Here is a 16,618-nt window from a genome sequence, read left to right on the forward strand (position 1 = left end):
CCAATCACCAAGGCAAATTCCACATAAGGTAACTACTGTGGCAATAAACTCCTTTCTGATTCTGATTGCTACCACCATATCAACAAATGTTAAAGGGGAGGGAGGGAACTGCTGCATATTGCAGTGGCTACTGACAATAACTCTAATATGTTTGTCAAATTTTTCAACTTCTTGTCTGCAAGTTCACATACAGGCTTACTGTCCAAAATTAGAACTTTATAGGCCTACATGCAAAACAAAAATGCATTTGCTATGGAGGGAGCAATGGGATCTAAGTGAATTAAAAGGTTCGATGAGTGGTAAAAGTCATGCAGTATGGTTTAGTCCATTTATCGACTATCAGGGGTGCAAGTAACAAATGTAGCCTACCTACATTTACCCTAGTTAGGCTAATCTAAAGCCGGCTGTTGTGTAGACTTACTTTTTTGAGTCTTTTTTTTTTTTTTTTTTTTTTTTTTTTAAAGAAAAGTCACATGAAAAAGTCATAATAAACCGTGTAAAAGTTTGAAAAAAAACACTAACGGATAGGCATGCTTAGGCGTGCACCCACAATGGTACGTCACCGACAAGGTGTACGCTAGAACTGGCTAATTGCTAACATGCTCACGGTGACTGCCGCTTTCGCTGAGGAACTTCTTACATTCAGTCAGGACTTCCTGCTGCTTTTGAAAACTTTGAGGTGCACTATGGGACCAGAGGGACTGAGTGGACTGGTTGTACTGGGACAGCGAGGCTCAGCTAGTGGACTGGTGGTATTATGTTTCGAAAATGTACGACCGGAGAAGTTGAACCTGGAGCAGATTGCGATGCACGAGACTCGCGTTCACATAGGTGAGTACACGTGCAGTTTTAAAGTTGTGTGGCTAGTCTGAAGCCTAACAGGTTTGTCTACCCACAATGGACTAAGACATCTTTAAAAGGATTTAATTTGATGGCAACAATCTGCCATTTGCTCAATTCTTTAATGCATCATGTACATTTACTCCTAAATCTGGTGAGTGTTTTTTATCTGAAGGATATTAAACATGTGATGATCCTGTGATACTTATCCCATACAATACTTATATTCAGGCAGGAAAATGCAGGGGGAAATACAATCTGCTCGTGGCAGCGCCTGCAGGATTATTCTCTAGACTAATTTGCTAAATTTAACTCATTCTATTTCTATTCATATTAAAGAGGAAGCTGTTGTTTCAAAAATGAAGATGGGCCGTTTCCTGTGTCGCCTGACAGTATGAGTGATAACCCGAAGAAACAGCTGCAGGGAGAATAAACCTCAAAGTGTCAGCTCTAGCATGTCATGAGTCACATAAATGGAAAACAAACATTGATTTTGCTCATATTAAGATACATACATGCATATACATGTTTATGAATAATGTAAATGTACAGTATGCTGTCTCAAAGTAGAAGCACATCCTGTTATACAGCTATGGTCCAAGCTTCAAACAAAGGCAGATACGATTTTATTCCCTGTGCTCTGCACTTTAATAATTCCTGATTCATAGGTGGTAATGGCCAGCTATTTAAAGAATCTCCTCTGAGCCATTTTAGTGCTCTTTCCTGATTGGCTGTTTGGTCACACAGAAAGTCAGTAACAGTCCAACAGGGACCTGCTCCAGTAAGCATCTCTTTCTTAAGCCAAGAAGCACAACTTGGCAGCACCGACAGGAAATTGATCAGATCCAATGACTTAGGTGTGTAAATGATGGTTTAGGACTTCGGCCTGCACCCAGAGGGGTGTGTAGTAATACCAAACAGAACAGTGTGTGTTGCCTGAGAGAGCTGAGGGAGCAGGAGTCGCTGTGAGATATGGCCCTGAGCTCTCTGTCCATCCCGGGAGGGCTTTTAGCCTCTTGCTAAGCATGCAGAGCTGTCCCAGGCTATTTACAGAGGTGACTTATGCAGGCTAGTGTAAGGTACACTGAGCCTCTGTAAGAAGACACTGCTGCTCTGACAGGTAGACCATTGCTGTGGTGAAAACAGTGGCTGACAGTGGGGCCCAGGTGCATTGACTGCGGGCCGGCTGCTAAAGAGCCCGCTGGATTTATTTATCATATCAATAAGAGTTTCCAGAATATGCATACTCTTTTTCTACTGCCAACTGATAAGCGGCACCACTGGAGCAATTTAAGAGTAAGTGCCTGGCTCAAAGGCACCTCAGTAATGGCTCTTGAAGGACAGAATACTTGCTTTTTACTTTCCCCAGTGTGATTTGCAGACTACTAGCCTCTTCTCTATTTACTAATACAGACTGTGGTTGACTGCTAAACTGAGCTGTAGATGTGATGCACCATACAGTATATGCAGACAGAATCTGCAATGTACACTGAGGAAGTACAACCTATCAAAGATTGTCCTGGTCTTTTGATCATTATAGATGTGTAACAAGGTATGATGAATGATGTGACAAATACAGTACAGTACAAGGCTACAGTATAGTATAGTATAATAGCTTGATGAGTGAGGGGCCATTGTGTGACATAAGCCTTGATTTAATTGTATTAATAAAGCAAACTTTGACCAACTGCATTTAAATATGGAGTTAGAAGATATTTTTAACTATTTTAAAGTAAGTAGCCAATCACAGAAATACATGCATGGTGCCAAGCTTGGCTTGGTCTGAGCCTAGTGTTAGACGCTGCTGGGATGCCATTGAAGTGAATGATTTGCTCAATAGACACACGTATGTGATGCTTGTTTGGAGTAGCTGACTGTGTGCAAAAACCTGACATCATTTGAATTTCGGTTTGACTTTGTGTCTGATCTAGTAATTTAACAGGAAACCATAAAGCTTACAAATAGGGGATTACAATGATGTGGACTGGACACTAAAGTAGCTGTAGACCTTTTCAATGGAATTCTCTTGCTAGGCAACAGCCTGGTTCCTTGTTAACTTCCTGTCAGTTGATGGTATTCACATACATTGCAGCAGGATACCAACTTGGGGCCAACCAATCACATCTAAAGGCAAAAAGTGCATGTAGCTATTCCGAATGGCCGAAAGGACGAGTTGTGATTTCTCCCCTCAAAGACAAAAAAAAAAAAATCAGACGCTGGACAGGTTGTATTTTTTTAGGTCCATTGGGTCGAGACAAGCTGACCCAGTCACAACTTAATTGACAATCAAACAGCAAGTTTCTTCAGCTCTGCCTCTATCCAGTCATACTTGGCAGGCTGCCACACCTGAAGGGTCCATGAATCGCTCAACTGGATCTCACCCGCTCTTCCTCCACACCTGTCAACAGCCGTAAACCCACTTATCTGAAACTCTAAGTGCAAAAGCCATGACTGCGTCCAGGAATCCTCAACTGGAGCCAAATTCTCCATGTGAAATCCTTCCCTTCACCCCCTCTTCCCACCATGACCCTTCCCCCACATGGGCCACAAATCCATCCCCTGTCATGCTTTGGCGGAGACCCACCTCCAAAGCCAGCTCCTCTATCTGTAACTGCTTCGTGGCCATGCGGTTCCCATCCACGTTTCTGTGGTAGTAGATCACCATCACGTCATACTTCTTCATGATGGACTTGTAGTTCTTGGCGCTGAGGTCATGGACGCGGTCTTTGCCATCATACTCGGGGATCTCTAAGCCCTTCTCCCCCCAGGAAAGGGTCCCCAAGGATAGGAAGACCCCCAGAATCACCCAGCCCCACTTCATGGCTATAGTCACCTGGTGGTCGCAAGAACGCCTCTTCTCAGAGCCTTAAGTAGAAGGGGAAAAATACACTTGAGAGGTTTAACGTTGTCCCTAACGCAAGTTGGTGTCAAGCAGGGAGAGTTAGGAACAAAGTCGATCTCCTTTCCCCACCGGCTAGAGAAGAGCAGGTCCGACAGTGGCACCCCCCCTTTAAAAAAGAGCTACATGTGGTTTTGCTGACGCCACTGGCTGGAAAAAAGGGGAGGGGCCCTTTTTGGGTACGCAAATTGGTATGTAAGTGGGCGAGACACTAATCCCACTCGTCCAAGAGCCGGACAGTCAGAGGTGCTGCCAAAAAAGAAGGACAGACAGTGAGAGGGGTTGGGAGGGGACTCCTGAGCAGTGTACAGAAAAATAGCATGGGTCGTAACATGGGAGGAGCCGTGCTTAGATCATACGGCCACCTGTTTGAAGCCGTGGCTTATGAAAGGGACAGCGGTTGTGTTGGGAGTTTGGAGAGCTACAGATACCAGCTCAGTGTCTTGGAGGACTGAAGGTATGGATGGATGTACGATGAGAGCTTGAGGAAAGAAGAGCTCCAAGATGCCATTACCATATTAAGTTTTGCAGAGGAGCCGGACTCTCGCTAAAAATAAGGCCTCTGCGGGACAACACTGAGGACAAGATGGCATCCATGCATAGGGTCAGAGGGTAGACGTGCTCTGTAGGCACAGATGACAACAACAAAATACTTCATTGTATATAATATTTCTACTTGATTGTATTTTTATATACACTCTCATTGCATTTACTATACCAATATGTATAAATAAAACTTTAACCCAAAAAAAACACTGAGCTTAAAGGTTAAAGGTGCCCTGTGGAGTTTTCTTGTAAACAGTGTGGATACTGTAGTGTCAAAAAGAAGATTGCATGTGGGATATTCCGGTATTATTCGGGTTTTAGAGGCATTCTTGTATACAGTGCATTCGGAATATGCGTCTCAATCTGTTTTTTTACCGCAGTTTACGGCCTCTTGCCTGTTTACGGCTTATGGTCAGCTCTGTGCCTTGCTGTGGTTGCTGTAAACAAACCAACCAGCCGACAGTTTGCAAGGCTGCAGAGCTGATATGAAGGAGAAACACAGCCACTTTTAAACATTATCAATGACTTGGATATCAACAGGTTTTTGTATATGCGCACACATCGCTAGGCCGATCTTTTCAAGAAGCTGGTTGAAGGAATGAAAGAGAGACGCTGTGTTTGCACAGTCCAACAGCTCCACCACTGCTAGTAAACTTTGAAAAAATCTTATTTTGCACAGCTACATGTAAACGGGAATATTAGTGGAATATTCACTTTCATTAGCCATGTAACAAGCTTAGTCGGAATATCGTCTTTTTCAGAATTAGGGCAAAAAACGGAATATTATGTGCATGTAAACGTAGTCAGTGTGAGATCATGTCCGCTATTAGTTTACAATGAAAAAGGGGAGAGGGTGGCTATTAATAACAATGTGTAATATGATCCCCCTGCCAGCATGGTGGGTCAGACAGTGTGTGTGCGCCATTGACGGCGTGGGGAAGCTGGGCACTGGTTTGAGGGTCTCTAGAGCATGATGATGATGATGATGATGATGTAAGAAGATACAAAAAAAATTGACTTCTTGTATGTGGTCTGTAAAATTCTGGGATTCACAATAGGAAGTTGATAAATTGAGCATTAATGTATATATATTTTCTAACTACCTTAGTTAGATTAGAGGTAGATGTTGCATTAGTATGATATAATAATGGTCCTATGCAATCACATTAAAGTGGCACTCCATACATTTAGTATTGCACTTCCATAATGTGGGGGACTTAGAAAATACACATAAATCAAAATCAAAATCTGTGCAGTAGAGGCGGAGATTGCTTGACTTTTATTCCATAATACGAGTCAAACTCACACGGTGCTACATTTCCTATTAAAAAAATCTGTTAGACTTTTGCTGTCTGTAGACTGTAGACTTTGGCTTATAAATCACAACCCATGCAATTTTTAACACTTTTTTTATTTGTTTTATTAATACTCAGCCTTTTTAAATGAAATAATTTGAGTCTTCATATTCATGTTTTCATGGGAAATATTTGACTTTATGCTCATGCTGTTATTTTATAATCATTTTTTTAAGTTAAACATTGCAGGTTTAATTTAACCATAAAAATACAGCTAGGATGAAACATTCAATTTTAGCATGATGGCAATGCAGCAACACTTGCCCCAGATTTAACCTCTTAAACCCTGCTGACACCTTAGGGTCAGATAATACAAACTCAAGCTGTGCAGTTAAACATTTTTCACACCCACGGAAGAGAAAGATAAAATAAAACATTGTTTAGGTCTGTTAAAGAACAGGCACCACATTAGTGTACTGAATTGCAGTATTATGTAGATGTTGTAGAGATCTTATGTTATACCTGATGTTTGCTTAATTACTGCTGCATGTCTGCATGCTTCAAAAAATCTTTTATTTTTTTAATTTCATTTTTTTCAGCTGTCAGAAAGTGTGAGAGTGATCTGGCGACATATTGACTGAAAAGGATTCCAGTTCCACTTTATCAACTCTGTATCAAGTATTTTGAAAAGTCGCAGGCAGGAGTGGCTGCTGCTGTAATGGCAGACAGCAGCAGGGTTCGAGATTTTTCAAAGAGCCATTAGAGTACGTGCTGGCAGAGAATGGAAGAGACCTGACACAGAAACAGAATACAGTTATCACCTTTCTGTATTCAGCTTCAAACATCTGGAGAATACGGTTTAAAACGATACTTTCACTGACATTTCCTCTCAAATATTAACAGATGTGTGACCGTCTATATCTGTTTGTGTATAGATGCATGTATGGGACTCCCTAACTGTTGCACCTCTGAGGTATTAGCACCCTCCTCTGGCAGTTGCACTAATAGACATAATTGCTTTTGCATTATTACAAGTCCATCTTTTCCCTCTCAACCCTCCCTCATTTTTTTTAAGTTGACTTGAGCAAGATGAGTAATGACAAGCATGCGTACGGTTTGTGGTGAGGTCATTACACTGTGTGCGTGTGTGCTGTTGTTATGGCGACCGGAGGGTTGCCTCAAACAGCTCGCTTTGTCAGATGAGAACACACGTCACAGCAAGTTTAGTTCATGTCGAGGATTTGATGAGAATTAATCAAATTGAAGCAAATGAATTTGATCCATCAGTCCCAATTAATGCAGATTCATTTTCTGTTTTGTTTAAAAAGAGTCCTTGAAATTTGTCATGCAGACATTAGAATCTATCTCTCAGAAAATGGACAATGAAAAGGTACAGGCTAGTTTTTTGTACCTTTTCAGACTAGTATTTTTTTTTTCCAGACCTCAATTCATGAGTTAAGAGGTTCAAGATAATCACAGTCCTTACTGCTTTGTCCCTTTACAGTAACGATTGAATGTGTTCTGGATGGAGACCAGCGCGTCTGAATGATAGGCCACCATGTTATACTGAATGTCACCTCCTCCGCTATGGCAGAGGGTGAGAATGTGAGTCCATGCAGGCGCTAATGAGATCGAAAGGCTCCATCGCAAGGAGACAAAGTCGAGGGGGGATTGCAAGGTGTAATGGGGAAAAAAGAAATTTAGGTGAGAGAGCGAGGGATGAAGAAAAGAGGGAAAGGTATTAATGGAAGACGAAATGAAGGAAGATTGGCACAGTGAATAAGGGAGTAGAAAAGAGGAGAATGTGCTTGCTTGCAGAGGGTTTGAGCAATTATATTTAAAGAACAGCAGCCAGGGATGGATTGGCCCGAAGATCGAAGGCAGGAATAGCATTGGCTGAATAGGGTGACCTCAGAATTGTGAATGTAGGAATTTTGACAGCGGGGGGAAGCATAAGTGATAGAGAAGGTTGGAATAGCAGAAATTCACCAACAGAGGAATAAAAGCAGAATGTGAGAGAAAAAAACCTTCCCTGTCGAATTTTCACGCTTTATTTGGGGACTGGTTGCATCATTTTCCAAAAGTTATTTAGCTGACCTGTGTCAAAACACATCATACAACACAAGTACAGTAGTCAAGGGACAGTAGTGCCAACCCGGGGAGCAAATACCTGTTTTTATGGAGAGATAACGTGGGTCAACACTGCAGGTCAACCCTGCAATGACGCATGTCAAGGCACTGCTTGTGTGTGGGTTTACATAGAAAAAGGCATTGGCTGACTTGGTGGGGTACAGCGTAAAATCTTACCTTGAATGCAAATATATTATTTACTTTATTAGCATCTTCTAACAGGACATGTATAACCTGATCAACTTTTCATTATGAGAGAATAGAGAGTGTAGACCACATGGATGCCCTAGAAGTACTTTCCTCCGCTGAACTTTTGCTTGCAATTTTTACAATGAAATCTCACTTTAACATTTAAAACCTTGTCACAACCAACTCGTGCTTTGCAGCCAAACTATGAGGTCATCTACATGCACACCAGTATTCCACTATTATTCGGAATATGACAATATTCCGAATTTGATACAGGTCACGTAACCGGCATATTCCGGTTGGATATTCCGAATAAGGCCTTTTTCCAAATATAGCATTTTCCGATTAAGACGTGGGTTATTCTGGTATTATTTTGGTTTTAGAGGCATTCTTTGGACATGTATACAGCGCATTCGGAATATGCGTCTCAATCGTGGTTTTTACCGCAGGTTTTTGGTCAGCCCTGTGCGTTGCAATGGTTGCTGTACACAAACCAACCAGCCAACACTTTGCAAGGCTGCAGACCCGATAAAAAAGAGAAACACAGCTACTTTTAAACATTATCAAAGACTTGGATATCAACAAGTCCAAGCTTTTCAAGAAGCTGGTTGAGGGAATGAAAGAGGGACGCTGTGTTCGCACGGTCCAACAAGTCCGCCACCGCTGGTAAACTCATAAAAATTGTATTTTGCACGGCTACATGTAAACGGGAATATTAGTTGAATATTCACTTTCATTAGCCATATAAACAGCTTAGTCGGAATATCAACTTTTTTGGAATAAGGGCAAAAACCGGAATATAGTGTGCATGTAAATTAAGTCATTGTTCAATGCTTCAGAACGTTATTCTAAGTTCTAGTAGAGATCCTAAGTTTATAAAAAGTACCAAATACTGTATGTCCAGCTGAACATTGGAGTAATGTGTATAAATTGACACACAATATTTGGAGATATATTTCCATTTAATGGAATGGTGCAGCCATGAAAACATCTTTGTTTTGAATATTTCACCCGTATTACATACAGATGGGATATAAGAATAATATGTTAATTTGAAAGAAAGCATAATGGATTTCAGCTTCGAGGCTTCGTGGTGGTTGCTGCTTGTTATATCCATGCTGACTATCCTGCAGGCAATCGGAGCATAGCGGTGGGCGTCCACATATGACATCAACCTGTTGTTTGTTTTTTTTCTCTTCTAAATCACATCAGCTGACTGCAGCCGACTAGATTTGAGATTCAACATGTTTTAACACAAGATTTGTTTGACTAGTAGTTTATCACATCTGAGTAATCAAACCCAAGTCACAACCCCACACATTGCCACCTCCCACCAGGACCGGTCTGGCCCCGGTGCCCGCTCCCTCACTGTCCCACACCCACGGCCCGTATGCTGGCATAAATGTTGAAGTGTCTCCACACGCAACCAACACTCTCTCCTCCTCTGACACACACACACACACACACACACACACACACACACACACACACATACACATACACCCACACCAACATGCCCAAGAGTTTGTAAAAATAAAATAAGATAAGATGCACGTAAGAGCACACTGTTTTTCAAAAAACACACATACATGCACAACCCAAATATTCAGATGTACAGATAAACATGAAAATATACTGTATATGAAACTCCAAGCAACCAGAGGGCATAAGAGTGTAAAATCACGCACACAGCACACGCATACACAAAGATTCTTTGACATGAAATTGCATATCATTAGCAGTTAAGGCCTTGACATTTCCAGAAGAATTGGGAAAGGGCGTGTGCAGCGGCTGTGAGGGAGCCAGATTCTTTACAGTTCAGAAGTCCCAGTCTTTCAGGTGAGACACTTTGAACGGCTGTCAGACTTCACCTGTCTTCATGAAAGATTCAATACTTGACTGTAGTGTCAAAATAAGACTCGAGGCCTGCATTTGCCACAAGGGCAGTTCAAAAACAGAAATAGCAGTCACAATGAAGTGTTTTAAATTTAAAAAAAATTACAATTTGTCTTTGTAGCTTAGCAGCTAATTAGCATAACTTACAGAGGGAGGCTAATATTTTCAAGTTTGATAATTTGATGATGGAAGACAAAAAAACATTCAGAACTTCAAAAATTGCTGGTGTACAGTTCAATTCATTATTTCACACAAAATTCTGAAGACCTAACTTACGAATGGAAGATTGTAAATGACTCAAATGACCCCTCAGATTTGCTTTACTGAAATTATTGATACATTTCATATTGAAAGGATCCATTAAAACCAGTATGGCAAGCCTTATTAAGATATGACATCCTTTTCTGACACATTCTTTCTATCTTTACAAAAGCAGATGTCACAAAACTGATTGCAGATACTGCTCTTGCAATGCTTAATATAACGCATGAATGATAGATTTTTTTAATTTCTAGTTTATTTTTCAGTCACTTATTCTATTTTATTTTACTTTTAAAGGAGGGCTATAACTGTATGTTTTTGTATGTTTATCATTTTGTATTTTTGTGCTTCTGTTCTATTTAAAAATATTTAAAAAAAAATATCCACACAAAAAAAGAAACTGAGATGGGGCCAAAGCATTTACAGTTGTCTTGTATTTGTTTATTGAGGCGGTGGTTATAGCGTGATACTGCTGGCTGCTGCCAACATTTCTAACCGCTTCAGGCTGCTGCACACTTGGTTTTCTACCATTTTACTTTTTTATCACATCACCCACGTTGGCCCACAGGGGACAGCATTTGCATTCACCATGAATATTTGGCAAGTTGGTGAATAAAATGTGAACATAGTGAAATGCAAAGAAATCAGGGGCTTTTATGGGCCTTAACTGCTCATCTTATGAACATTTGAGGACATCTGTGCCAGGACAGACTCTTGCTCTAGTATGCCCGAACTGTGAGACTATTAAGTCTCTGTCAAGAAATGTCAATATGAAAAGACTCTTTGACAGTTGGCTGACGACTGAAGGATTGCTTAGTAACCGAAAAGATGACAGACTGACTGACTTCAGACCTAACAGTTGGTGTGTGTAGGATGGGTATATGTGCTGTACTAAGTGTGTGTGTATGTGTGAGCTGTGTTAATATGTGAAGCAGGGATGTGGAGAGAGACTGCGAGAGGAAAGTTGCAAATGTTTGAAGCAGGGTCAAGGGGTTTAACCTACAATCAAGAGACTGAAGCAGATGGTTGTGGAATCAGAGGGACAGAGAGTCTTTTTTATGGCATGTGACAATCAGGGAAACATACTGTGGCCATATTTTTTTCCCACCCCTAGTAGCCATGATTCGATATTGCCTGAATAAATACTGGGGGGGGGAACATCGTCATTGACCCTAATGCAGGATTTGTAGAATGGTCATTATCAACATTTTGTGTGGTGCATGAGTCAGACTTCCAGGTCTGGTTCACTGTAAACCTTAAATTTGTACCTGAAGGCAACACCCACTAAAGCAGCCCCTTGCATCTTTTAAGATGGGATTTTTTGTTGGTCTAAACAAACGCATAAATTAATAACCTGCCTAAGCTGTTTTCCCACATTTAACCAATTGCATGCTGGGATGAGTTCCAGGCTAAGGAATAACTAGAAACATATTGCAACAGATTGCCTGTTTTTGTGCAACAAGTGTTTTATGGCAATATTTTGAAAATCCTCTGAAAAAGTAATTTTTCATTTAAAACATTTCATGTTTCCAGCTGCTTTTTATGTACATTTTAATACAAACCAAACAATCGGTTAATAAAAAAAAAAAAATCACCATATTAATCCATAATCCATAATGAAAATAATCAATTGGAGTCTTCTACAGAATCGGCTCCACCTCAACAGACTACAACAGTGAAATCCTGCTTTTGCATTATGCATTAGTAATAATTATCCAATGATATAACAGTCTGGGGCATTTTTTCTTCATTGAGTACTCTACTACTTTTACTTACTTACTTTTAGTGCTTTGAGTACATATTACTGATTATACATACCTTCAGCATTTTCAATCTGTAGGTATTAGCCCAAACTGAGAACATGGGCATGTTTGAGAAAGAACATTTTAAAAAGCACTTTGAATTTGAGTGTATTTACCTTTACAACTAGCTGTTGCAATATTCTTTAATTTCCGTTTGCCTTGTTAATTTTTTGATTGATGGATATCTAGCAAAACCCACCTTGCTTAGTGTTCCAGATTTGCAATAATCTTTTTTCATTATCTCTCAAATTAACATTGAGACTCTTCCCCCTTCTATAAATCCCCTCAAAGCCTGCACAGCCTGCTGAGCCAACCAGACTGAAACAGTCATGTGCTTCAAGACAAAGACATCACTTTCTTTGAAGCTTTATGATCTTCTATTTTTATTTTTTTTACAACAAGTTGAATAAATGTGCATCATTTTTCCAACTGTTTCATCATTTTCCAACACACAGCTACAAAATGCTGCAGCCATTTTGTGCTGTGATTAACGAGCTGTAATCAATACCTCTGCAGGTTTCTGAGCAACACCTAATGTGACAACCCTTTTAGGCCATTATTGCATTTTGTAATTGTGCCCTGGCTAACTGGCCTTGTGGGGAGGGTATAATTGAGAAAGTGCTGGTAATTTAGAGCAGTTATCGTTGTATGGATTTTTAACACAGACCTGGCCTAGCTGTGTCGGACTGCAAGGAGATGGTGGAAGCAGAGGCACAAATCATGAATACGAAAATGGCTCGGGGAGAGGAAAAAAGTGTTGAGACAAGTGATGTGAATGTGCACAGTGGGATAATTCATCAAATCTGACATCTTTGACTATATCAGTTTGTCTATGTAGATTTTTAGGCTCTTCATGACATATTTGACATGATATCTAGCTAGAGTACAGAGCACAAAGATGGAAGCGTTTACCAATGATTTGCCCGATGACAATGATGAGAAACGATCCTTAATGTCATGTTAAGAAAATGTGTCATATAGTGTAATGTCATGTGGGATTTGCCGGTTTTTATGACATGGTCCAAAAGTTTAAAAAAATCTTTAGTTTATTCAGTCATTAATCATCACAGCACCAGACACCACTGGGATGTGATAAGCAAACCATGCTGAGGAGTCACGACCGTCTGACACATTTAGACGAGGCAGGAGCATTTCAGGAGACCAAACAAAGCTCTGAATGACTCGAGTCACCCCGAGGAAATATGGATCTTGACTCGTGATCATCATTTTAACTCAAAATTCACTCATCCGTATTTATCAAAAAATTGTTACTGAAAGACTAACTTATTGTATGTTGAAGGCATATGTTTTTCATCACGGTTAAACTATGGAAAAACTACCAAAAGAACCAAGATAAATAACACAAATTACCCTTTTAATTAAGGGAGACAATTGCCATTTACATATAAAGCCCTGAGCTTAAGGCAACACATTCACATAAATCAATCAATCAAATTTAATTTAAATTGTAAAATCACCATTCAACATGGTCTCAGTGCACTTTACAATTGAAGGAACACAGAAATAACAGACAGCAACAAGACAATTAAACAGCATTAAAGCAGTAATAATAAACAATACAAAACCAGCAACATAAGAGAATAAGTGAAAAAGGTTTGTGCAGGATGCAGGAAGGATGGTGTGTTATGGTTGGCTCTAATATAATGAATAGATTTAAAAATGTCAACTGAGTGAGCTTCTTTAAAGCCCAGTTCAGACCAAAGATTCATGACAAGACGAAACCATTTTAGAACGCCGCAGGGAAAAGTTGCAGCGGTCGGAACCGGCCTGTCTCAGCTCGACTCAAGCCAGCTGATGGTTTCGCTGCGACTCAGCTGTTCAAGTCGCAGAGGCCGGTTTTAGAACGTAAGAGACGTCACCTGTTTCAACAGCCAATAGAGAAGTCAGCTGGTAAAGTCAGCTATAAACTATAGAAATAAAATTATCCATAATCCATTTTATTTTAATGTTACAAACAGCTGGTCGAAATGGCAGAGTTTTAGACGGAGCCTCAACGACTGCCCGAAAGCACGGTAACATTATATGGTCAAGCGAGATAGAGAGTGACTGAAGAGAAGATGGAGATTCATCACTAGAAGTGCAACTGTAGCAAGCATCTCAATATCACTAACGTTATCCATATTCATATTTAGATGAAACAAATGATATATCCAGCTACAAAAAAGCCTAAAAGTTGGAACGGAAATACAACGACGCGTTGTTATGGAGATGATACACTGTCTTGTCTTGTCGCATTGGTGTGAACTGGCAGGTTTCAGAAAGCTGCAGACCGGCTCGTTGCAAGAAGTTGCAAGTTTCAACTTGTCTCGTTGTGAATCTTTGGTCTGAACTGGGCTCAACATGTAGTGGGAGGCCATTCCAAAGATGAGGGGCACGGTAGGAGAATGCTCTATAACCAACAGATTTTTTGTTTACTAGGGAAATGACCAGGAGACCAGCATCAAGGGAGCAGAGAGTGCGTGCCGGTGTATATGGTGTAATAAGCTCAGATAAATAAGGTGGTGCGAGTCCATGCAGGGCCTTATATGTTAAAAGAAGAACCTTAAAATCAGCTCTAGCTTGCACTGGGAGCCAGTGAAGAGTGGCCAGAACGGGTGTTATGTGATCATATTTTCTAGTTTTTGTCAGGATTCTGGCTGCAGTGTTCTAAAGAGGTTGAAGGCTTCTAGTTGCACAATTTGGAAGACCAAAAAAATGGCATTGCAGTAATCAAGTTGGGAAGACACAAATGCATGGATTACAGTTTTAGCATCATGAAATGATAAGATGGGTTGCATTTTTGCAATGTTACTGAGATGGAAAAATCTGGGTAAAAAGTTCATACCCATCCAACTTTTTTATGTCTGATACACATGCCTCTAAATTTAGGAGTTGGGAAAGGTTGTTTGGCTGTACAGGTACATATAGCTCGGTATCATCAACATAGCAGTAAAATGTGAACAGTAATTGCAACAATGTATAAGGGCATAATAATCACTATGATTTTTTTCATATTGTTCATAGTAATAGTAGTGCTTTTATTATTTAATCACAGAAGCAAGCACGGCAGAAAGCATTAAAGGGGGTCATGGTTTAACAAGGGAGGGCAGGGTTTGTCTCTCTGTCATCAACAGTCTGCTTTGTACGGTTTGTCATTAGTGCTCCGAGCTGACTGTCTCTGTGTTTATAATGGGGTCTGATGCCCTGCGCTGCTGGCCTGCACTTAGTGCTGTTAGTGATTAGACCTCGGCCTTTAATTTCTGCTGCAGTCGGTCTCATCATGTCGGAAGGGCGAGGGGTGGGGGGGGCAGGGTAAGTGACAGAGAGTGTGGTCGATGAGAACAGGAAAGATGCCAAACATAGATCAAAATACGGGTGAGCACCTTGTGAGTTTGAGTGTGTAAAGGGAGAAAAATGTCTATAAAAGAGGATTGAAGAAAAGCACAGTCAGGCAGTGAGTGATGACTGCAGGCAGGTGAGATGGCAGAATGATAAATGACAGACACCTGGTGGAAGGAAGACGGAGAGAAAGACGGTCTCTATATCGTGCCTGACTGATGGTGTCGCATGTTGAAACCCATTAACACGTGTTTCTTAAAGGGAAACTCCACCAATTTTTTCACATTAAAGTCTACAGTTTACAGGTGTTAGGGAGTACTGTATGTGTCACAAAGTGTAGCCAGGCAGCTAGTGTGTTTTTAATATTTTTATTGTATATAGTGTGGTGTTTTGCTTTTGGTTATTTTCTTTGCTTGCCTGGCACAGACGCTAAGGACGCTCTCCAAACACACCTGAGGCGCATATCCTAATGAGGGGAGATGCTGGATTGGCACGAGGACGCTCTCCAAACACACCGGTAGCGCATCTCCTAATGAGGTGAGATAGGAGCTATGTGTTCTGAGGCTGAGAACGGGGGATGGAGATGTGGAAGAGCTCTGAGGTGGTGCAGAGCTAGTGGGCGGTCAGGAACTGCGGAGGCACCATTGGATGCGCAGGACGACGTGCAGTGGGACTGGCTTGGACGGCGGAGCTGGACGAGGACAGGACCTGAGGTGGTGCTGGTCTAGATGGCGGTCGAGACCTGCGGTCAGAACCTGCGGAAACGCCCTTTGGGAGTGCAGGACGACGCGCAGTGAGACATGCGAAGGACAGCGGCGCTGAACCCAGGATTAAGGGGCAGGCTGTCGGACAGCAAGAAGTACGCTAGGCCACCAGCACTGCATGTATGCACCGACCACTAGGCGACAATACGGGTGCCACTGTCCCCCTTCCCCATGTGACAGGGTAAAGACTGAAGTCCCTCTAAAAAGAACCGACTGTTTTATAGCTGTTTTAACTGTCAAAAATAAAATGTGTACTTTTGCTGCTGCTAGTAAAATTAACCTATATAAAGACCATTTTGTGTGTGTGTGTGTGTGTGTGTGTGTGTGTGTGTGTGGATTTTAAAGGACCTAAAATGTCTACTTTGTGACATATGTTTAACCCTTGTGTTGTCTCAGGTCAAATTTGACCCGTTTTCTAAATGTCTATATATAAAAAAAAAAAGGGTTTCTTTTTAACTACCTAATTGTAATTACCCAAAAATAACATGGATGATTCCATACAACGCGCTTCGCAAGTACAACATAAGCTACTCTACTTTCATTGAATTTTGGGTGTTTTGCTAAAAAATTTTGCATTTGAAAAAGAAATTAAAATGTTTCAAAACAGTATCCTCACTGAACTTTGGCATATATCCTTCTGTGATTATCCTTTCTTTA

At 40.9% G+C, this 16,618-nt stretch overlaps 1 protein-coding gene and 1 long non-coding RNA gene across 4 annotated transcripts in view; one reads left to right on the plus strand and one right to left on the minus strand.

Moving 5' to 3' along the window:
- casq1b (calsequestrin 1b) overlaps positions 1 to 3,863 on the minus strand; it is a 28,401-nt gene extending 24,538 nt beyond the window's left edge. The window contains exon 1 of one of the 3 annotated variants that reach the window (XM_035994069.1): positions 3,425 to 3,863. In XM_035994069.1, coding sequence (XP_035849962.1) covers positions 3,425 to 3,661 — 237 coding nt within the window. In that variant the 5' untranslated portion in view covers positions 3,662 to 3,863. The remainder of the gene's footprint in view (positions 1 to 3,424) is intronic. The other 2 variants (XM_031304332.2, XM_031304333.2) reach the window with 2 other exon arrangements.
- LOC116053289 lies at positions 553 to 16,259 on the plus strand. The gene is made up of 2 exons (XR_004105790.1): positions 553 to 831; positions 15,624 to 16,259. It is a non-coding gene; the product is annotated as an uncharacterized LOC116053289 (long non-coding RNA).
- The last annotated feature ends 359 nt before the right edge of the window (positions 16,260 to 16,618 follow it).

Source organism: Sander lucioperca, chromosome 17 (genome assembly GCF_008315115.2).
Source record: "Sander lucioperca isolate FBNREF2018 chromosome 17, SLUC_FBN_1.2, whole genome shotgun sequence".
Taxonomy (NCBI): Eukaryota; Metazoa; Chordata; class Actinopteri; order Perciformes; family Percidae; genus Sander; species Sander lucioperca.